This window comes from Schistocerca americana, chromosome 1 (assembly GCF_021461395.2).
Source record: "Schistocerca americana isolate TAMUIC-IGC-003095 chromosome 1, iqSchAmer2.1, whole genome shotgun sequence".
NCBI classification, from domain to species: domain Eukaryota; kingdom Metazoa; phylum Arthropoda; class Insecta; order Orthoptera; family Acrididae; genus Schistocerca; species Schistocerca americana.
This window is the reverse complement of record NC_060119.1, coordinates 705,176,340-705,199,470: the sequence shown is the minus strand read 5'-3', so window position 1 is coordinate 705,199,470 and position 23,131 is coordinate 705,176,340. Positions and strand designations below refer to the sequence as shown.

Below are 23,131 nucleotides of genomic sequence, written 5' to 3'. Positions count from 1 at the left end.
GACAGGCAGTGACGGAGGGCAAATAGTTACATACAGGATCAGAAGACCTGTCTGGAGGCCTGTGTGGTCAGCCATGCTGCACAAGGTTAATAACCTGGGCAAAACTGGATCAGCAGTAACAGCAGCTGTGATCCGAAGGACTAATAGGGAGACCTTCCACTGCATGTTGTGCCTCAACATCTAAGAGAAAACAAAGGAGTTCGTCCTGATCAAAAGTAGGATCCAGCCCCATCAGGAACCGGGACAGTACATCAACGTTGGCGGGCTGCGTTGTAGGCTGTAAATGTATTTAATATTTGCAGCGAGACAGAAACGCCCAATGCTGGAGGCAATATACAGCCCTGTTGGGCAATGAAGCAGAAGGATTAACCAATGAAACCAAAGGCTTGTTGCTTGTGATGAGGGGAAACAAAGACCCATACAAAAATACATTAAATTTTTTGAGGGCATAGACGATAGCAAGCACTTCCTTTTCAACTTTGGAGTAGTGCTGCTGAGCACAGTTAAGTGTTTTTGGTGCATAAGCTATCAGATATTCAGAAGCATCCTCATAGCGATGTGCAAGAATAGCCTTGAGCCCCATACTGGGAGGCGTCTGCAGCCAACACCACATGATGGCAAGGACAAAAGGTAACGAAACAAGAAGCAGAATGTAATTTAGATTTCAAAAGAGTGAAAGCGTGCTCCGAGGTTGCCGCCCACTGAGAAGGAATGTCCTTGTGGAGTAATTGGGGTGGAGAGGATGGGCTAATGTGCCTGTACTCAAATGAATTTATGATACATAGTACACAATTTTCTCTAAAAATGCTTGGTGTTCTTTGACATTTGTAGGGCACAGAATAGCTGTGACAGCTGTAAAATAATAACTCAAAGGCTTTACCCACCATTCCGAGAAAGCTCAAATGCCAAATACACAATTGCTTGCTGAAAAAAGTGGAACTTGGCCAAGTTCCACTTCAAACCTGTAGACTGTGAGGTCAGGAACAATGAGGGTAAGATGCGTAAGTGTTCACATATGGATGCAACTGTCATGATGATGTCATCAAGATAGCTGATGTGCCCCAGAATGGACATCATCAATAGTTCCAAAAAATGCTAAAAAACCGCAGGCACTAGCTGCATCAAACAAGAGGTACTGATATTGGTACAACCCAAAGGGTGTGTTAATCACCAGGAGCTGTTTTGAATCCTCATCCAATGGAACTTGTAAACTTCAGATATACCGTATTTACTCGAATCTAAGCCGCACCTGAAAAATGAGACTCGAAATCAAGGAAAAAAAATTTCCTGAATCTAAGCCGCACCTGAAATTTGAGACTCAAAAAAGTTTTAGGCCGCACGTCCAAAGCGAAACAAAGTTGGTCCATTGTAATATGAGACACAATTTAGGTCGAATGAATGACTATACAGCTACAGTAGTTTGGTTCGAGTTGTAAGCTTAGCAGTCAAGCTTTACCAGGTAGCCATTGCTATGCATCAGGCGCTCCGGCCGTATTTATACGGGTACCCTTCCTTTTTCACGTGCTTCGTCTCGTTTGAATCGATTGCTTATTTTGCTTTGATCTGATAAGTGCCGTTTTCTTTGTTATAGGTGTTTTCGTCACTCTAAGCTGAAAATGCATTACTGTACTATGGCCTGTCGCTGCTCGCGGAATGGCTTGCTTTTGTGCGCGCTACTGCCGCTTACAATTTAAAAAAAAAGGAGAGAGAGAGAGAGAGAGAGAGAGAGAGAGAGAGAGAGAGAGAGGAATCGTCTCATTAGCGAAACAATGGCAAGAGACTGCTATTTGTTGTTACTTACACTGCTGCTTTCTTTGATAATGATCAACAAGAACCAAATAATAGACTGCGTACGATAGAACATGTTCTGAACGAGAGTGTAGCGAAAATTTTTCTCTGTTTGAAAATCTTTGCAGGTGCCTCTTTAGTACATTACATTCTGCACAGAAATTAGAGTCATCTTACATTTAAAAATCTAGTCAGTTGCCGTGCTTCATTTCTGACTGTATCACTATTAGGCATAAGAATAATACGAATATAAACATGACACGATACGTATATTCTTCCGCGTTTGCTGTTGTCTCACTCTAGTTTCTTAGTTTATTAGGCAGACAGGATTTAAATGAGATAGCAGCAAACATGAAAGAATACGTGGCAAAATGTTTATATTCGTATTATTCTTATGGTGAAGAGAATACTGCATGTGATTCATAATTCATCAAGCTCCTATTAGCAACCATCTCTTCTCACAGGTAGGAAAAAATTCAGAATGTAGAGTTGGCCATACTGACAAACATCCCAAACAGTCTTGCCAGTCGGATTTTCGTAGTACATTGAAATGCTGCTACATTCGAAGATGAACAAACAATACAGAATTTGTATTTACTTTGTTAGATAATGAATGAAAATGCAGTGGTCAAAACTCAGGGCGGAGGAAAAAAGATCGTCTTCCACCTTTTTTTTTAAATTTATTTACTGACGCAGAGGTTTTGGCGCCAGTATTTATCTTTGTGCCAACAAGGCATGACTGTGTAGTGCTACATATATTCGACGGCAGAAGTTAGTTGTGGCGGCACCTACCAACATTTTTCAGAACTTCCGCTTGCTTTGAACTAAGGTGCGCGTCATATATCTTGGCGGCCGAGTTTAGGTTCGTTCTGCGCATTTGACGTCACAAATCACAGTCAGCCAATGAACAGAGAACGACGTTGCCAGATCTCGACTGCAGTGCAGAGCACGGACGAGTGTCTTCAATTTTAGAAACGTTCAGTCATAAATGAAGTAATTGAACAAAAGCAATGTCTTGATAGCAGACTTTCTTTTATAGAAAGTTTGGAAAAAGCATTCTTTACACCAATTGCTTCATATTCTATTAATTAATTAAACCAAACAAACAATAAGCCTCCTAATTCAGGCGATAGCAAGGAAAGGTGTTTGTATCAGTCTCACGAACCGCTTTTTCGCAATAAAGAACAGCGGTAATTGTTTATTTCCTATTGTACTTCGACGCAACGTGAGTAATTCATAGTAATCCCAACAGTGTTTGTCGGTATTTTGCAAACGTTTAGAGTGCTCCAGGAGATGCCAGAAATGAGTAGCTGCGTTGGTGTAATGGTTAAGGTGTTGGGCTGCTAATCGGAAGATTCTGAGTTCAAGGCTTGTTGCATACTAAATATTTTATTTATTTAAAAACAATAGCGAAGTGTCTTACTTAATGAATTTTATTCGTTTGAATGTAATGTTTTGAAATTTCCTGTGCTTCATTATAATCATAATAAGTTTTCAGTTTTTGTAATTTTCTCCTCCAATATTTCTTTTCACAGCAATTAAAAACAACGAAAAGGCACACATACAATATTCATGTTATCCGTTTTGTTTGTATATCGCCTCTTCCGCAGTCGCTGTTTTACTATTCATATTGAGATATATTCTTTTGCAGCAATATTAAAAGTATTATTTAGAGCAGAATTTCGGCTCGTACGTTGCCAAGCTATTTGATTGTCTGACGGAATTCTTTGCTTCGCTGCTTTGGCAACATCATATTCAATGGTTTCGTCGACTGATCTATGTTTTGGCAAGTATTTGCTGTCCGTTGTGACAAAAACAAAATGTTTGCGCACTGTGCCTCACTGGCAATATATTTTAGTTTTATGTTTTATTGCGTCCAAAATTCAGTTTTGTGTACTTCGCCAACTTCGTTTTAATCAGAACGTTTTAGAAAAAAGCGAAATGACTCTGGTATAAAGAAAGTTTTGTTACAGTTGCTAAAGATAGAATATTTCCCAATTTATAAACACTGTTTATGTTATAAAGGGTGTTCATTTTATGGGGACATTGAAATCTCTTGAAAACGACACACAGAGCCAAAAGAAATCCTAATGAAAATTAGTTCCTCCCGGAAGGGGACATCCAATTATAACCAATTTGACTACAAATTCGTCGAATTTGGTATCGTTGGATGTCCCCCTCTGAGACAAAAAAAAATTACTTATAAATTTGTTTGATCCGATGTGTAGATTTGCGGATATTTCAATGTCTCCAATTAAAATGAACACTCTGTATAGTTGGAACCATGAACGACTGCGGTTGATTTAAGGCTCGTTCTACGCACCTGACGTCATGCATCCGCTGACAGCCAATGAGTGTTCAGTAGTTTTCTGAACGGTCTGCTGGGAATGTCTTGGCGAGTGCGAGTGTTAAATGTGATTGTAGTTATTCTTTGGTGAATTTTTATCGCATTTGTTGCAAGTTGTCATGGCTGATAATGGTGGTAAGCGACAAACTCTCCATAAACAGGCGAGGGACATAATTTACCGGATTCACGCTTTTTTCAAGCGCGAAGCAGAAAACGGTGGACCTATCACGGATGTCGCCAGATCTCAGGAACGCACTGCAGAAGCGACAGGCGTTAGTTTGAGAACCGTTCAGCGGATTGCCAATGAAGGAAAGTTATCTACGGAGACCTGTGGAAGCCCACTTTTCAGATCACCAGGGAAATATCGCACTCGTGAGAGGACTGTAACTAATTTAGATAATTTCGACAAAGATGTTCTAAGATGAGAAGTGCTTAACATGTACAACACAGGCGAATTTCCTACTGTAAAAAAAATCACTGTGAAAATGCGTGAAACCATAAATTTTAAAGGTAGCATGACTTCAATGAATAGAATACTTAAAAACATTGGATTCAAATATGTACATACAAATGACGGAAGAAAGTTTTTAATGGAACGTAGTGATATCGCTGCTTCAAGGGCACAGTTTTTAAGACGTATTATTGAAGTAAGAAAATCCGGGAATAAGAACATTTTTTTCTTGGACGAAACATGGGTGAACCAAAATCACACAAGGAAAGCGTGTTGGAAAATGAGTGATGGTTCGGGAGGGTTTAAAGTACCAGTTGGTAAAGGTGGACGAATAATTGTGCTTCACGCTGGTTCTGGTTCTGGATTCATTCCAGAAAGCAAATTAGTGTTCCGGGCAAAAAAGAGAAATTCAGGGGATTATCATTCCGAAATGAACTCTGAGACATTTAAATTGTGGTTTAGGAATCAGTTTCTCCCTTACTTGACTGCAAACTCGATGACTGTAATGGACAATGCAAGTTATCACTCTGTTGTTGTTGACAAGACACCCACAACAAGTACAAAAAAAGCCGATATCATGTTATGGCTTGCAAGTAAAACTATTCCACATACTGCCAACCAAACTCGTGCTGAAATGTTGAATCTTGTAGTGCTTCATAAGCCTCGCACAAAAATTTATGAAATCGATTGTATTGCACAGGAACATGGACACACAGTTTTGCGTTTGCCACCGTACCATTGCCAATACAATCCGATAGAGTTAATTTGGGCACAAGTGAAAGGGTATGTCGCAGAACGAAACGTGACATTTAAAATTGCCGATACAGAAAGGCTTCTGCACGAAGCACTTGACAGAATTACTTCTTCAGCATGGGCTGAATGTGTTCGGCATGCACAAAGGCTACAGGAGGAGGACATGGACAGGGAAATTGTAACTGACAATCTGCTTGAACCCATCGTCATAACTCTAAGACCTGATGATTCGGACTGCGACACTGACTACAGCGATGCAGAAGACTATCGCAGCGATTGACAACAATGAAGGGTAAGGCACATACACAATAACACTCATGCTCTCTTTCTTGTTTTTGTTCCACAGTTGCAATTTTACCAATGGTATTGAAATATATTCCTCTTCTGCAACTGTAATAAGCGTCTTATTTAGACCAGATGCGTTTTTTTCTTTTGAAGCATCTTCATTGGACAGCATTTTGTCTCCTCCATTGCCAAGTCACCTTTCGTAGTTTTGTGCTGAGGTAACACAATATTCAACGTTTGTGTCGGCCGATCAGTGTTTTAGCAAATAAATGCTTTTTGTGTGTGCCACACACAAAAATTATATTTGACATAGCTCAGAGCACTGATACACAGTATATTCAAGTCCTAATGTTTTTGTAAGTCCACAGTTTTGTTTAAAGTATTTTGTGTACTTCCTTTTGATTGATTGAAGTGCTTTAAAATAAAGTCAAACGCGCCCGGTGTAAATAAAACTTTTATTACAGTCGCGAAAGACGGAATATTTCTCAATATTACATACGACACCAATCTGGTACTTAAATTAAATGAGATGTTGTTATACAGTAAATTTTATATGAAATTTAGGTATCTTGTCCACATTTCGTTCTCAACATTGTGGTAACTACAATCGAACATACGGAAAGTATACGCTATGAACTTTACCTCTGCAAACTCTTCAAAATTTCGTGCAATGGTTTACTACATTTAATGCTGCAATATAACTGCGTTGAAAATCGAAACAAAACTAAGTCATTTATGGGGGGAAGGTATCAGTCAAGAAGATGTGTCAAAATCAAATTTTTGGGCCAAATAGTTTTTGTGAAATCGAATGATAAGTGTGTCAAAGCAGTCGGAACACTATGTGTCTGCACAGGCGAGCAGTGCAGTGGTTACAAAATCGCGCACGGCGTGGAATGCGGGGAGCACGTCTCTGTAGCAGCGAAAGGTTTAATGCGGCCGTGGTGGCTTTACTTCATAAACTGCGCGCTCCCCCCTAAACGTAAGTTTGAGAACTACACTGCTACGGCGCTGCTTCTCTTGGCGCGTACAACTGGCAACGCTGCAATCTCCCGCGTCTGGGCGGGCATGCGCGAGCCGCCAAGATAAATGAATTGAACTATAGATTCTAAGCCGCAGGCGGTTTTATGGATTACAAAAACCGGAAAAAAAGTGTGGCTTAGATTCGAGTAAATACGGTATCAGTTTTAGGAAAACACTGGCTCCTGGCAAGTTTAGCCAGTAACTTGCCCTGACAGGGCAAATGGTAGGTGTCAATGATAGAGTGAGTGTTACCAGACACTTAAAAGTTACCACAGGGGTGAAGCTAACCATTCAGTTTCTTAACGATCACAAGATGGGTTGACCAACATTTGACATAGTAGGCTGGGTGATCCCCAATGACATCAGTCTGTCCAACCCAGATTTCACTTGATCATGCAAGGCCACTGCAATAGCGTGTACCTGGAAGAAATGTGGTTGTGCTACACATTTCTGAGTAATGTGGGCCATAAAATTAGTGGCTCAACCCAATCCAAAAGAAAAGAAGACAAGAATTTAGTACACAGAGAATCTAACTGCTGATAAGGGAACTTGTTGGAAATGTAGTGTACTGCATCCACATTAGAAAAACCAGAAGCACTGAAAGCATCCAGACAAAAGTTGTTGGGGCATGCATCATCCACCACTAAAAAAGTCAAGGAATAAACCACCAATTTACAAACAGCAGGAGCCATAAAGTGCCCCAAAACTGGAACATGCTACATGTTGTAACTCATCAAATTTCGAGTAACAGAAGACAACTACGGAGATCCAAAGTCCTCACGCTTTTGAGTTCAGCAATGTCACAGCTGCACCTGTGGATGAAACCAGAGCACTTTGTCCGTCACTTGCGCTTCAATAAACAGTTTTCTAGTATTTGTACGCAATGGAGACACACAATTAACATCCATGTCTATATCTGCAAGAGAATGCTGGGAATGTCACACTTTTTTTTTCTACAGTTACTGCAAGTTGCCCAGCACTTAGAGCACCTGGCCCTGTCATGGTGCACAAAAGATGGTCAAGATGGGAGGACTGAGCACTGCCACTGCTGTGGTTATTCTCGTCTGGCACATCCCCAAGAACTAACTGATGCCCGATGCCTAGGAGCAGGAGCCACGGCAGCAACACCTCACCTAGCTTTGATCTGATTGCCAGCAGCACGAGACATCTTGAAACACTGGGCAATATTTAACACTTCAGTCAATGACAAATTTTTGCACTGTAGTGCATATCGACATTGGGAGCCAACCAAATGATGGTGTCACGGTCCATAGAATGAGCACAGAAATCGTGATGGGCATCAGTAACAAACTGACATTTGTGACTGTGGCTGGCGAGTTTGGTCACCCAAGCCTCGTAGGACTGATGGGGCTGTTTATGACAACAGAACTTGCCATTTGGTGTAATGACATGCATGCATTTACAATGATAATTAGACAAACACATACACATTTTGTCAAATGAAAGTGATGCTGGTTCTTGGAGCAGGGCTAAGTGGCACAACAAATGATAAATAAGAGGGCAAATCCAACAAAAAAAACAAAGCCTTACACATGTTAGCATCAGTGACACCAAACATGAGGAAGTGGTCCCAAACCCACTTCTTGTAAGTTTCCCAGTCTTTGGCCACATCATCGTAAGGGGAAAGAGGCGGTGGATACGCAAGCGATGTAGAAGCCTGCACAGTCACCATGGCAAACAAATTTCTAACAGTAAGTGTAAGAGCTTCTTGCTGCTTGAGGAGAGACTTGAGTACTGCCCCCACAGACATGAGAACAGAGGAAATAGCCAAAGAAACTGACCACACAGAAGTGAACTCGTTGCCACTTGTGTCATAATGTAAGATGCAAGTAACAGTACAGCCACCAAAGACACATTCAAGTATGCACAAGCAAAGAAGTACCCATATGAGCTTGTGTTCCATCTCAGACCGCCCAATTGTCAACATGACACTAATCTTGGTGTAAAATTGTTCTGTGTGTCTGTGCTAAGGTGCTCTAAAACAATATTTCATAAGTCATCAAGAAATGAAAATACTGAAAGTAAGTAAGCTTCAGAACATAACTGGTGCTAATTAGGGACAATTTTTAATTGCAAAGTGCTATAACCCTGTATATCGTACTTGGATATGTGTCGCGGGTATGGCTGCCAGCACACCAGATTCAAACACTATGCTGGGTTCAATTTCCAGCTTGGTCGGAGATTTTCTCCACTCAGGGACTGGGTGTTGTGTTATCATCATCATCATCTCATCCCCATAGACTTTCATAAAGTGGCATGGCAGTACATCTACTTCCTTATAAAATTTTCTGTTGACAACATGAGCTTGCTTAGAAGAGACAGATTACTGGGACAAGTTAGGGAAAAAGTTAAGTCGTCAAAGTGGTGTCCAATTGAAAGACATCCACCAGACCTCTGAGCCACATGAAATTATTTTTATTAGCATCCATTTACTGAATTCTAAGGAAGAGAAACAATCCCAATGTTGGTAGTACATTCTTAAGCAGTGTTAAAGTATGAAGTACTACCTAATATTCATTTTCGATATACTTCCATAAGAGTTGAAAGCTGTTAGTAACAAAGAACTTATTTCCAAACACAAGCTGAAGAATTGCCTTCTGGCAAATTTCTGCTGACTGCAGGCATCCTTTTGAGTCATCCTAATTGTGTTATAGAAAATAATGAATGGAAAAGTAGAATACAATTCGTAAATTACTTCACATCCACTCCACTGTGTTATTTTAACAATAATTCACTAAAACAATATGAGAAGTAGGAAAACTGCTCATGTACTGTAGATTCAGGATTAACTTATTTATGTAATGAAGCCTTCATTATTTGCGATTTACACAGTTTTCCCAAAGCATTGAAGATGAACGCTGCAATAGCCCTTGGCTCAAACATTCCTCTTCCCTTCTTCATTATTAACATGTATAAAATGATGTTAATTCTCATGGTGTACCTTTATTGATATTCTTTTTTTGTTTTCATCAGCAGACTTATTGTAATTTTTATGTTATTCCATTAATATTTTAACTTTTGCCACTTCATAATAGCCCAATACTTTGTTAAGAAGATTTATTTTCTTTTGTGAAGAATGTTCTTTTGTAATTGACACTATGTTCCAATCAAATTAAAAATAAATAGACAAAACAACAATGGTACTGAGTCATAAGGACAACAACATTGTGTTTGACAGCTTTTGGTCAAAGTTGTGCGTGAGAAAATCGTATGAAGTAACTTCCATGAGATAGTTTGCCATAGCTCCTGGAAGTGAGATCGTGTGAATGTCAAGTATGGCATACGCATAAAATTTCCAAAATTAAACATACCCACCTGCAATGACAACTTGACCTTGTGACATACAATCCATGGCAGTGAAGCCATACGTCAAAGAAATATTCTTAAAATATGTGTACAGTTCCCAGAATCCACTGAAGTCCATTCATACAATGGTAGGAAGAGAATGGGTTATGTGGGAGGGGAGGGGAGGGGAGGGGAGGGGGAGGAGAGGGGAGGGAGGAGTATCTATGTGCCACCTCCTTGTGAAGTCTACCTAATACCACAGCTCATGTTTCTTTCTTAGTCCAGCATTGTATAATGATATGGCATGATGTCCATTTAAGTGTACAGTGTGGATGAATAAAAAACTGAAAGAAGGCAGTGCTCATAGAAAAATAATAATGTGAAGGACATAAAGAAAGATTACAGCTTAACACCAAGATAGTCTGAATGTGGCAAAAACCATATTATGCCTGCCCTGGTAGCTGAGTGGTCAGCGCGATGGAATGTCATGCCAAGGGGCCTGGGTTCGATTTCCAGCTTGGTCGAACATTTTCTCCACTCAGGGACTGGGTGTTGTGTTATCATCATCATCATCATCATCTCATCCCCATCGACACAAAAGTCGCCCAAGTGGCTTTTTTTTTTTTTTTTTTTTGGTTTAAGGGCGCTCAATTACTGAGGTCATTAGCGCCCAGTCACAATTGTTAGAGCACATAGAATCTAGTAAAACTGAAGGGGAGGGGGGGGGGGGGGGGGGGCACCAGAAAGTTCCTACAAAGATGCAGATAAAATAAGTGAAGGAGTTAGATGTCTTTGGACAAGCCAGTCAAAGTAATAAAACGAAGAACACGAGCAGCTGCTCGAGCGTCATCAGCTAAAATATCCTGTAAAGTAGATGGCAGAGACAGGACAACACGAGACTGACTAAAACGGGGACACGACAATAAAACATGGCGCACTGTTAATGCATGACCACAAGGGCACTGCGGGGCTGGGTCACCGGAGAGCAGGTAGCGGTGGCTAAACCGGCAATGCCCAATCCGCAATCTGGTCAGAAGGACCTCTTCTCGCGGAGATGGTCGGGAGGAGGTTGTCCAAGCAGTTGGGAATGGTTTTACTGCCCGGAGCTTGTTTCCTTGAAGTGTTGACCAAGTATCCCAACACAAAGACACAAGCCTTCTACAAACAACCCCACTAATGTCAGATGACGGGACACAATGTGAGGCTGGCCGAGGCAGGAGGACTGCAGCATTGGCTGCAGTGTCAGTAGCCTCATTCCCAGGCACTCCTACATGGACGGGAACCCACAGAAAGTTGACAGGAGAGCCATCAGCAGCAGAAGAATAGAGGGACTGCTGGATCCGTTGCACCAAGGGATGGACTGGATATGGAGCTCCAAGGCTCTGAAGAGCACTGAGTGAATCAGAGCAGAGTACATACGATGAGTGGCGGAGGCGGCGGGCATAATGAACGGCCTGATGGAGAGCAAAAAGCTCGGCCGTAAAGCTGGAACACTGGTCGAGGAGCCGGTATTTAAAGGTGCCGGCCCCGACGACAAAGGCACAGCCGACACCATTGTCAGTTCTGGAGCCATCAGTGTAAATAAAGGTGTGACTGGCAAGTCGCGCACGAAGTTCGACAAACCGTGAGTAATACACTGCAGCCGGAGTACCCTCCTTCGGGAGCGAGCTGAGGTCGAGATAAATATGAACCGGAGCCTAGAGCCACGGTGGTGTCGGGCTCTAACCCTCTCTGAAGGTGGTAGGGAGGGTAAAATCCAATTGTCGAAGCAGGCGACGAAAGCGGACTCCAGGGGGCAGCAGGGCAGACACATACAACCCTTACTGACGGTCGAGAGAATCGGTGAAGAAGGACTGATAAGAGGAGTGGTCGGGCATTGACAACAGCCGGCAGGCATACCGACAAAGCAGTACGTCACGCCGGTAGGTCAATGGTAATTCGGCAGCTTCAGCAGAAAGACTCTCGACGGGACTAGTGTAGAATGCTCTGGTCGCAAGACGTAACCCCCAATGGTGGATGGAGTTGAGACGGCGTAAGAGGGATGGCCGAGCAGACGAGTAGACGAGGCTCCCATAATCCAGCTTTGATCGGACTATGGACCGATACAAGCGAAGCAGGACAGTGCGATCCGCTCCCCAAGATGAACCACTAAGAACTCTGAGGACATTAAGGGAACGTGTACAACGGGCAGCCAAATAAGAGACGTGCGGAGACCAACAAAGTTTCCTGTCCAGTGTGAGCCCTAGAAACTTAGTTGTTTCCACGAATGGGAGAACAACGGGACCGAGATGTAAGGATGGCGGAAGGAACGCTTTATATCGCCAAAAGTTGATACAAACCGTCTTCTCTTCAGAGAACCGGAAGCCATTTGCCACACTCCATGAGTATAGGCTGTCTAGACAACGCTTAAGGCAGCGCTCCAGGAGGCATGTTCTCTGGGCACTGCAGTAGATCGCGAAGTCATCGACAAAAAGAGAGCCCGAGACATTAGGTGGAATGCAATCCATAATTGGATTGATCGCTATGGCAAAAAGGGCTACACTCAAGACGGAGCCCTGAGGCACTCCGTTCTCCTGGAGGAAGACGTCGGACAATACGGAACCCACATGTACCCTAATATTGCGATCTGTTAAAAAGGAATCAATAAAAAGCGGCAGGCGACCGCGTAGACCCCACCTGTGCATAGTGCGGAGGATACCTCCTCTCCAACAGGTATCATAAGCCTTCTCCAAATTGAAGAACACGGCTACCGTTTGGCGCTTTCGCAAAAAGTTGTTCATGATGAATGTCGACAAGGTCACAAAGTGGTCAACAGCGGAGCGGCGGCGACGAAAGCCACATTGAACATTGGTAAGCAGCCGTCGAGATTCAAGAATCCAAACTAACAGAGCGTTAACCATGCGCTCCATCACCTTACAGACACAGCTTGTAAGAGAAACGGGGTGGTAACTAGAAGGAAGGTGTCTATCCTTCCCGGGTTTGGGTATAGGAACAACGACGGCGTCACGCCAACGCATGGGGACTTGACCTTCGGTCCAGACGCGATTGTAGGTACGAAAAAGGAAGCTTTTGCCTGCCAGAGAAAGGTGGGCCAGCATCTGAACGTGAATGGCATCTGGCCCTGGAGCTGAGGACCGGGACAGTGCAAGTGCACGTTCAAGTTCCCGCATAGTGAAGGGGGCATTATAATTTTCCAGATTCAGCGAGTGGAAGGAAGGTCGCCGAGCCCCTTCTGCCTCTTTCCTGGGAAGGAAGGCAGGGTGGTAATGGGCGAAGCTTGAAACCTCTGCAAAAAAGCGGCCGAAGGCGTTGGAGACATCCACAGGATCAACAAGGACCTCAGTACCTGAAGTCAGGCCAGGTACCGAGGAGTGGGCCTTAAAGCCCGACAGCCGGCGCAGGCCACCCCAGACGGCAGAAGAGGGAGTAAAACTGTTAAAGGAGCTGGTGAAAGAGGCCTAACAAGCTTTTTTGCTGTCTTTAATGACTCTACGGCATTGCGCTCGGAGTCGTTTGTATCCAATACAATTTGCCAACGTAGGATGGCGGCGAAAGGTGCGTAAAGCACGTCGTCGAGCACGGATAGCCTCTCTACAAGCCTCATTCCACCAGGGGACGGAAACGCGACGTGAAGAAGAGGTAGTATGAGGAATGGAACGTTCGGCAGCTTTGATGATAACAGCCGTGAGGTATTCAACCTGACTGTCACAACTGAGAAAATCGTGGTCCGGAAATGTCGCCAGGGAGGAGTAAAGTCCCCAGTCAGCTTTCGGTATGTTCCAGCTTAAAGGATGTGGGGATGGGGTGTGGTGCAGGAGACGAACGACACAGGGGAAGTGGTTGCTCGAATAGGTGTCAGAAAGGACATACCACTCGAACCGACGGGCAAGAGTGGTAGAACAGATCGAGAGGTCCAAGTGGGAGTAGGTATGAGTAGAGTCCGAGAGGAAAGTCGGGGCGCCAGTATTGAGGCAGACAAGATTGAGATGGTTGAAGACATCCGCCAAGAGGGAGCCTCTCTGACAGGATGCAGGAGAGCCCCAAAGGAGATGATGGGCATTGAAGTCGCCAAACAATAAAAACGGCGGAGGAAGCTGAACAAGCAGGTGTATCATGTCAGCCCGACTAACTGCGGATGATGATGGAGCGTAGACGGTACAAACGGAAAAAGTAAAGGCAGAAAGAGTAATACGGACAGCTATTGCTTGGAGTGGGGTGGTCAATGGGATGGGATGGTAATAGACATCGTCCCGAACGAGCAACATGACCCCACCATGAGCTGGAATACCGTCCACAGGGGTGAGGTCAGACCGCTCCGAGGTATAGTGGGTAAAAGCAAGATGGTCAGTTGGGCACAACTTGGTTTCCTGGAGACCAAGGACGAGTGGACAGTGCAGGCGGAGGAGCAGTTGTAATTCCTCCCGATTAGATCGAATACCTCTTATGTTCCAATGTAACAAAGCCATCGCTAGTCAGAAAAAAGGGGTAACGAAACGGGTGAAGAGCTGGTCACCTCGATGGCTGCGGAGGGCCAGGTTTCGAGGGAACAACGCTACAACCGGCGGGAGGCGGATCCTGTTCCATCGAGTCGTCGCCAGCTGCAGCCGCTTTCCCGGGTTGCGTAGGAGGGGCAGCATCAATCACCGACGTGAGGCCAGCTGAACGCCTGGCAGCAGAGCGTCCCGGCGAAACTGAGGACGGCCGGGAGCAGCGACTCACGGATGGAGCGTCAGAAGAAACGCGCTGGGGTGGAGAGGGGGATAAAGACTTCTTCTTGGAGGCCTTCTGGGAAGTCCGATGAGGCACGGGGATGGTGGGCTGGACCCGAAGAAGGTCCTCACGTGCGGGGTCTGTTTTGGAACACCGGACCTCGGAACGTTTCCCCGATGGATGCCTGAGAAGAGGATCGCTTCTCAGGCAGCGGAGGGGGAGGAGGAGGAAGGGTGGCCCCTGGGGCAGAGGGGCAGGGGCCGCGAGGGAGGAGGATTTGGAAGGGAGGGATTTGGGAGGCGGAGGCATAGACCCCGGACGGGGTGAGGAGGTGGTGGGGGGGACAGGATAGGGGTGAGGATACTGTGGAAGGAGCGGACACGACTGAGGCAAATGAAGTTGTCAACGTCACGGGATGGAGGCGGTCATACTTTTTCCTGGCCTCAGAATAAGAGAGGCGATCCAAAGTTTTTAATTCTTGGATCTTCTCCTCCATCTGATACGCGGGGCAGTCTAAAGATCTAGGCGAGTGGATGCCAGGACAATTGACGCACTGAGGTGGTGGGGTGCATGTATGTTCCTCACGAAGAGGACGCCCACAATCGCCACAAAGGGGCTCAGCCTCACACCGTGACGACATGTGCCCAAAGCGCAAACACCGAAAGCAGCGCATAGGAGGCGGGACGTAAGGTCGCACGTCGCACTGGTAGCGCATCACCTTTACCTTCTCCGGGTAAATTTTAAAAAAGGCAGTAACTGTCCAAATTCGCCCTCTATGTACTGTAACTTCGGACAGAGATTTTAAAAGCACATCCCCAATCCATGGGGTGACTTCGGACACTTTATTTAACTTCCTCAGATAAATACACCTACACATACAATTTCTGGTTCTGGGATATTTTATTCGTTACACATATACCCTACCACTTCCACAACAATCAATTTAATCTAACAATATAGACGAAAGTTACAATCAAAATAATGACAAAACCGTCCGAAATCACCCCGTCTGACAGTACATCACTCAATACTTTCTCTGTGATTAGTGGAGACATTTATCACAGCAATATGCAAGAATTTCTCAACATAAAATTCCATTAACACCCAAGGAATCTGAGTTTCATAACATCATCCAATTTTCACACAAGAAAAAGTGTGTATGAATCTATTGGCAAAAATCAATTCTGGCATAGAATATTCAATAAGAGTTTTGTAATGTTCTTAGAACTGGGTAATTCCCACATTTCACTAAAAATATACCTTTACTTAGATGTTACAACAACAGGTAAGATTTGTGATACATTTCAACTAAAGGTACATACAACAATTTGAATTTCTCACCAACTGAATCTCTGCTTAAATGGACGATATGTAAACATCAAATTCCACAACAGCTGACAATTGGTCTCCCTCCACTGTTAACCATAAGAAGATTGCTAATCAATAAAAATGATTTTGTCAAGTGCAAAGTAAAAGCCTCAATCACAAGTCAACAAGTTGTTGTCACCATTGTCTTACTCTGAAGATTAGTCTAATGCAGCTCTGCATGATACTCTATCCTGTGCAAGCCTCTTCCAAGTAATTTTCGCAACCTAAATCCATTTAAAACAGCTACTGTAACTGGCCTTTTGTTTTCCAACACTCTTTCCCCCACACTTCCTTTTACTCCCAAACTGATAATTCCTTCATGCCTCATGATGTGTTGTATCAACTGACTCCATCTTGTGTCAAATTGTGCCACAGATTTCTTTTTCCTCCAACCTGCTTCACTAATAATAACAATAATAATAATAATAACAAAATTTTATTGTCATTCGGCTGATTACAGCAAAAGACAAAGTCAAGAGCATATATTTCCACATAAACTACAATATTGATGTAAACTGGTTTACATAAAATAGGTACACAATAGAATGCAGTATTTTCTTCTTCAAAAAATTCATCAGTGGTGTAAAACGGATTGTTCACTAGTTATTTCATCTACCCACCTAATTTGCATCATTCTTCTGTAACACAACATTTTGAAAGCTTCTGTTCCGTTCTTGTTTTAACTGTGTATCGTCCACACGAAACCACATTCCACACAAATACCTTTCAGGAGTTCTTAACACTTTAATTTATATTCAAAGCTGAACAATTTTAATTTTTTACGAACTGCTTTTCTTCCGATTGATCGTCTGCATTTTACATCCTCTATACTTCTGCCAACTTCTGTTATTTTACAGCCCAAATACTAAAACTCAATAACCACTTTCAATGTGCCATTTCTTAATTTAACTTCTTCTGCATAAGCTGATTTACTCTGACTACATTCCATTATCCTTGTTTTACTTTTGTTAATATTTTTCATATTAACTATTTTCAAGGTATGATCCATTTAATTCAACTGCTAGTTTAGTCCTCTGCCATATATGAAAGAGTTACAATATCTTTACTAAATGTTAAAATTGTGAACTATAATCTGACTTCCAAAGATACATGACAGCTTAGAATATGCAAAAACAGCCAGACCCAAGCACAGAAAATAATTGGAGTGTAAATAACGTTAATGTAACTGGTTGAGTCAAGGCTTCATAAGCTGTTATCAACAGTTCACCTTAGCAAAAACTGAAAACACTGGCATTTGAGGGCAACAGCTTGCAGTAAAGCAAAGTTTACAATATCTTTTGACTGTTATGGGCAAGTTATTTGTTTAGGTAGTTTTATATGACAAGCAATATACAACCTAGAAGTTGTAGGTGGTGCTTTACATGTTGAAGTGAAGTGCACAACGGAACAAGAACCTAGTACAAACAAAGAAAATCCAGCTGTTTTGGGCTGCAGACCTAGACTTACCATAGAAAATCAAAGACCTATAAGTAAGCATAAGTGAAATGCAGAAAGTGAAATGGTGAAGGTGATGAAATCTGGTGCTTTCCTAAGGCAGCAACACAAAGTAAAACTAGGGGTAGAAAAAAAGAGAAATCAACAGTACTGAGAATTTAAAAAAGTGCTGAATTGAATTTCAAACCTTTGACAGATTGAAGAAACTGAAAACTAATTTTAAAGCACATTACATCTGAAAAAATAACAAAAAATAAATACAAGGCTTCAAGAAAAGTAATATTAGATTAATTTTCTCATAGTCAAGATGGTGAAATCTTTTACACAATGTGTCTGATTGTGAAAATATGGACTTAAAAATGATGATGATCTAAGGACTAGAAATAAATGCTGTAGTTTGCAGGAAAGAACAATGAAGTCCTATTTGCAGGGCAAGTAAAGGAGAAAGAAGACAAACTAAAATTCATGCGGCCAAGTCTACTGATATTTTTGCATTTTGTATCACTAATTTCGAAGCATGTGTATCTATAGATAATTTCAATAGAAGTATGCACGAACTATGATGTAAAATTTGATCTTTAGTTTATTATGAGGAACTGTGTCAAAAATTTTAAAGTTGTTCAATGTATTGTAGTAATTTACAGTGCTAATATCAAAAAGAAAATTAACATGCTTCAGAGTGATGGTAACAACTCACTGAATCTCCCACCCTCACCTAAACAGCTACACTGCACCAGCTCAATGTAGCTCTGTGTGTGTGTGTGTGTGTGTGTGTGTGTGAGTGTGAGTGTGAGAGAGAGAGAGAGAGAGAGAGAGAGAGAGAAACTCTAGACTGGAAAAGGATTCTCCCAAGAGCTAGTGAAGTTTTCCGTCTCGTTTATGCACCTCGCAATGACTCAACACTTCAACTGTTTGGTGAGTGATTATCTTTAGTCTGTCACTAGCTGCTCAGCTGTGTATACTACTCAGCTTTCCCGATGCAAAATAAGCACAATAATCACAGTTGCACCATACAGGAACAAGTAAGTCACGACAGGTAAGCACATGCACCCAGCCTTGCTCTATCGATAAAATTCTTCCTCCATAACTTTTTTTTCCGGTAACTTATGGTCACATTTACAAAACAAAAACCAAATATAATGAAAATCACATTTCAAGTATTGCAACTCAGATGTGTGAGCTTTCCCTTACTTACACACATTAAAATTGTAATATTACAGTAAGTGAAAAGTGAATGTTGAAATGGAGGGAATACAGAAATGTAAAATAACTGAGTGCACAACTTAAACAACATATAAGACCGTATTAACTACCTATCATCAAATTGTCAATATTTTAGTTCTTACACTTAAACTCACCAAATGGTTCATAGTGAGCACCTAGGCCACGGTACTGGTCTAGAGCATTCATAACATCATTTCTTGTTGCATCAGGATTCTGGTACTGCAATAAAAACAACAAAATAAAAACCGTATCCAGCTGCCATACAACAATGCATCATCATTTCCTAAGAAACTATTACTGCTAAATATTTTCTAACAAAGGAAACATTATGACACCATTATTTCTGGAGGTTTACTGACCCACTTGCACCAAAAATGGACACTGAAACAGTATACAGGAAACAGGAAAAATCCAAACAATAGTAGACATTCTAAAACTCTGAAACATGTCGCACCTATACAATAATTTACTGGTGCTGCTATACATCAGCGCCCCCCCCCCCTTTTTTTTTTTTTTTTTGCACCCAGACTATCCATTTACACAGTGGTGGATGTACAAGTCATTTCACCATTAAGGCAGAAGAAGACATAAAAATAAATTTCTTGGGCGTTATTAAATACACTGAAGGGGCAAAAATCACGGGATAGTGATATGCTTGTACACATATAGTGCTTTGGTGGAGCTGTCATTTACACTCAGGTGATTCATTTGAAAAGGTTTCTGATGTGATTATGGCTGCATGACACGAATTAACAGACTTTGAATGCAGAATGATAGTTGAAGCTAGACGCATCAGAAATCATTAGGGAATTCAATATTCCAAGTTACACTTTGTCCAGAGAATGCCGAAAATACCTGACTTCAGGTATTACCTATCACCACAAACAATGCGGTGACCAACAGCCTTCATTTAATGACCAAGAACAGTAGCATTCACATAAAGTTGTCAGTGCTAACAAACCAGCAACACTGTGAGGGATGTATGACGAATATATCTGTTAGGACAGTGTGGCAAAATCTGGCATTAATGGGCTATGGCAGCAGACAACTGACACGAGTGCCTTTGCTAACAGCATGACATCACCTGCAGTGCCTCTCCTGGTCTCGGGACAATTTCGGTTGGGCCCCTAGATGACTGGAAAACTGTGGCCTGGTCAGATGAATCCCAGTTTCAGTTGGTAGGAGCTGATGGCAGGTTTTGAGTGTGGCACAGATCCCACAAAGCCATGGATACAATTTGTAAACAAGGCACTGTGCAAGCTGTTGGTGGCTCCATAATGATGTGGGCTGTGTTTACATGGAATGGACTGGTTCCTTTAGTTCAACTGAACCGATCATTGACTGGCTGCTTGGAGAGCATTTGCAGCCATTCATGGACATCATGCTCCCAAACTATGACAGAATTTTTATGGCTGACAATGCACCATGTCACTGGACCATGATTGTTTGCAATTAGTTTTAAGAACATTTTGGACAAGTCAAGCAAATGATTTGGCCACCCAGATCGCCTGACATGAATTCCATCGAAAATTTACGGAATATAATCAAGAGCTCAGTTCGTGCACCACATCCTGCACCAGCCACCTGCAGAGGCAGAATGGCTCAATATTTCTGCAGTGAACTTCCAATGATTTGTGGAGCCATGTCACATGAGTTGTAGCACTATGCTGGGCAAACGGAAGTCCAACACGATATTAGGAGGTATCCCATGACTTTTGTCACCTCAGTTTACAGATGAAAGTTAATTAATGTTGCAGAATATCTTGCAAAACCATCACACTGTCAGCAGACCACAAAAGGGGCATAATAGGGGGAGAACATTTTAACAAAAGCAGATATCACATATTAACCTACTGCAATAATGTAGGTAGTGGTGGGGAGAGACAATGAAGGGACAAAGGGAGGAGGGGGATCAAAATGGTAAACTGTAAAAAAAATTCAGTACAAACAACACAAGCAAAACAAAATTTAACAAATCTGGCATCTATGAGTTAATTGTTGCTCATGTCAAAGTCTATACATATCTCTGAAAGCAGACATCTGCAGGTTAAACCAACCATTAAATTGTACAACACAAAAGTCTGAAAAACAAACTGACATCTCTAAGCATGACGTGATTCTGAAAATATTTTATAAGCACCCCAAAAAACTTAAAACAGCTGACAAACTTCACCATGCACACACTTTAAACCATAGCTTAAAGTAAAGTTATTAAGATTGTTTTATCCTGAAAAACAACCAACCAGCTGTGTTTGTAGTTAACTAGAGACATATAAGCTATGATAATTTACAGTCATTCAGAACAATGAAGAGGTTGTAAACAAAAACTGAACAGGTCATACTGGTGCGTGTAACGATTTGAAACAGAAATCTACTTCAACAGACTGATAGAAAATTTATAATTTTAACATCTGGAATGATGAAAATACAGAATCCCAATGTTCCTTAATGGCATATTATACAATGCAAGTAAATAATGAGAACTACAAGTATCTGTGGGGCTAAGTCGATCTCACAGATGTGCCACATGATAAAGGATTTTCAATGGCAAATTTGTGCTAGTGTTTGCTGAAATATTTGTAAGACTCATAAACGTGTCTTTCAATGACCACTGTTTACTTTAACACTCAGTCTAAAACCAATTATTGTGATTATCAATTGTTTCATATGACAGTGCTCTCTCAATAACTTGAGCGGTCACATCAACCACATTAGTATGTGAACAATGCTCATGCATGTAAGGAGTGATCATCAGTGCCATACTCTTAAGAATGTGCAGATTTTTGTGTCTGTTTTTGTAGAATAAACTGTACAGTTACCTGTTTCTATCTGAAGTCATTTGAAGAATTAAATGAAATCTATAAATTAAATTAAGAGACATGTAAAAGGACTCCTTCCATCAGCCAAATAACATAAAACACAATGATCCCTCTGCCTGCTATATCTTCAATCAAGGACTGCACTCCATATTTAATGTGCTTTTTGGTGTTAATAATAATGAATACAATTTAAAAGATCTGTATTACACAATACCCTACTCTCAAATGAGTATTTTGGTGCATATTATGAAAAAAACTAAATGCCCTCTTAGTAAACTATTTGGAAAAATATATATATATATATAGTTCAGAAGCCCACTCATTATGGAAATATATTGGAACTTGCAACAACAAACAGACCTGACCTCCTTGGAGGTTTCAACACTGAAACTGGTACCAATGACTGTGAGGCAGTCAAAGCAACGATGATCATAATACTACAAAAATGCAACTAAAACGCGTACAAACCTCTACATGTTTAGTGAGCTAGATAACGAGGCAGCTGTGTCATACCTCAAAGAGGAACTTAACACATTCACCTCTGAGCAGGCTTCTGTAGTACAACTGTGGCTCAAGTTTAACCCTTGAGTAGGCGTGCTGATTTTCTTAACACGAGCAGGTGCGTGGTGTATTTTGTACACATGTAAAGAATAGCTGTTTTTTTCCCCCCAAGGTAAACGTGAATGAGCAAAAGCACAGTTTAACCTTGGTTTAATCAATCAATCATAAAATAAACTCATATAAGTTAAATCACTGTTTAATTAAACAATAACACAATGTAGCTTTCGCTGGATCATTCTGTTGCCATGTACAAGTGCTACTCCTCAGCAATGGACCCCTCAGAGCATTAAACAGTGCAGTTGCATCAGACCCCTCCCAACTGCTTATTCAATTACTAATTATCTTGTAGACAACTGCCTCATTGTGGGGTTATACTGCTAGCTCAGAATCTGAGTGATAGATCGTAAATTTTTTCTCACCTAGATCGCAGTTTCTGTGACAACATACCACTTATCACTGTATTAGCTGAGGCAATGATGAAGGAATAGGTAGAGGCTCGCAATTGGAAAACAACAACAGAATGTCACACGACAATGTTATTTGTGATTGGCAGACTTTATACGTAGGCACGCCTGCTCGACAGTTAATAGAATAGCTGACCAAGCACTGGATGGATATGAGCTTAGCAGAACAGTTCATGGTGGGAAACACTTTCCATGATACAAAATCGCTGTAAAGGAATTTCTAAAGAAACAGTAATGACTGCATAATAGTTTAAAATAAAGCATTGTGAAATAGATACAAACATGTTAAATGAAACGTGCTTAGCAGGCAAAACGACAAGATAAGATGTGAAGCCTACTGACTACGATAGCAGGATCTTATTGAAAGATCTCTCACAAAACCTAAGAAATTCTAGTCATGAAGGATGTCAGTGGCACCAGAATAGTGTCAAGATGCTCACAGATGCACAGGAACAGAAACAGAGGGTAGCAAAGTGAAAGTTTAGTGTCTGAGAAACAGTTAAATTCATTAAAATTAAACAATATTCTAGGGTCCAATTATATCTCTATCAGACTGTATACATAATTAGCAGCTGAATTA

General features: G+C 41.7%; 1 protein-coding gene across 4 annotated transcripts in view; it reads right to left on the bottom strand.

The window, feature by feature from the left end:
- LOC124609767 (tumor susceptibility gene 101 protein) overlaps window positions 1–23,131 on the bottom strand; it is a 155,401-nt gene that overhangs the window by 116,994 nt on the left and 15,276 nt on the right. For all 4 annotated transcript variants that reach the window (XM_047140099.1, XM_047140100.1, XM_047140101.1 and 1 more), the window contains exon 3: window positions 18,842–18,926. In XM_047140099.1, coding sequence (XP_046996055.1) covers window positions 18,842–18,926 — 85 coding nt within the window. The remainder of the gene's footprint in view (window positions 1–18,841; window positions 18,927–23,131) is intronic.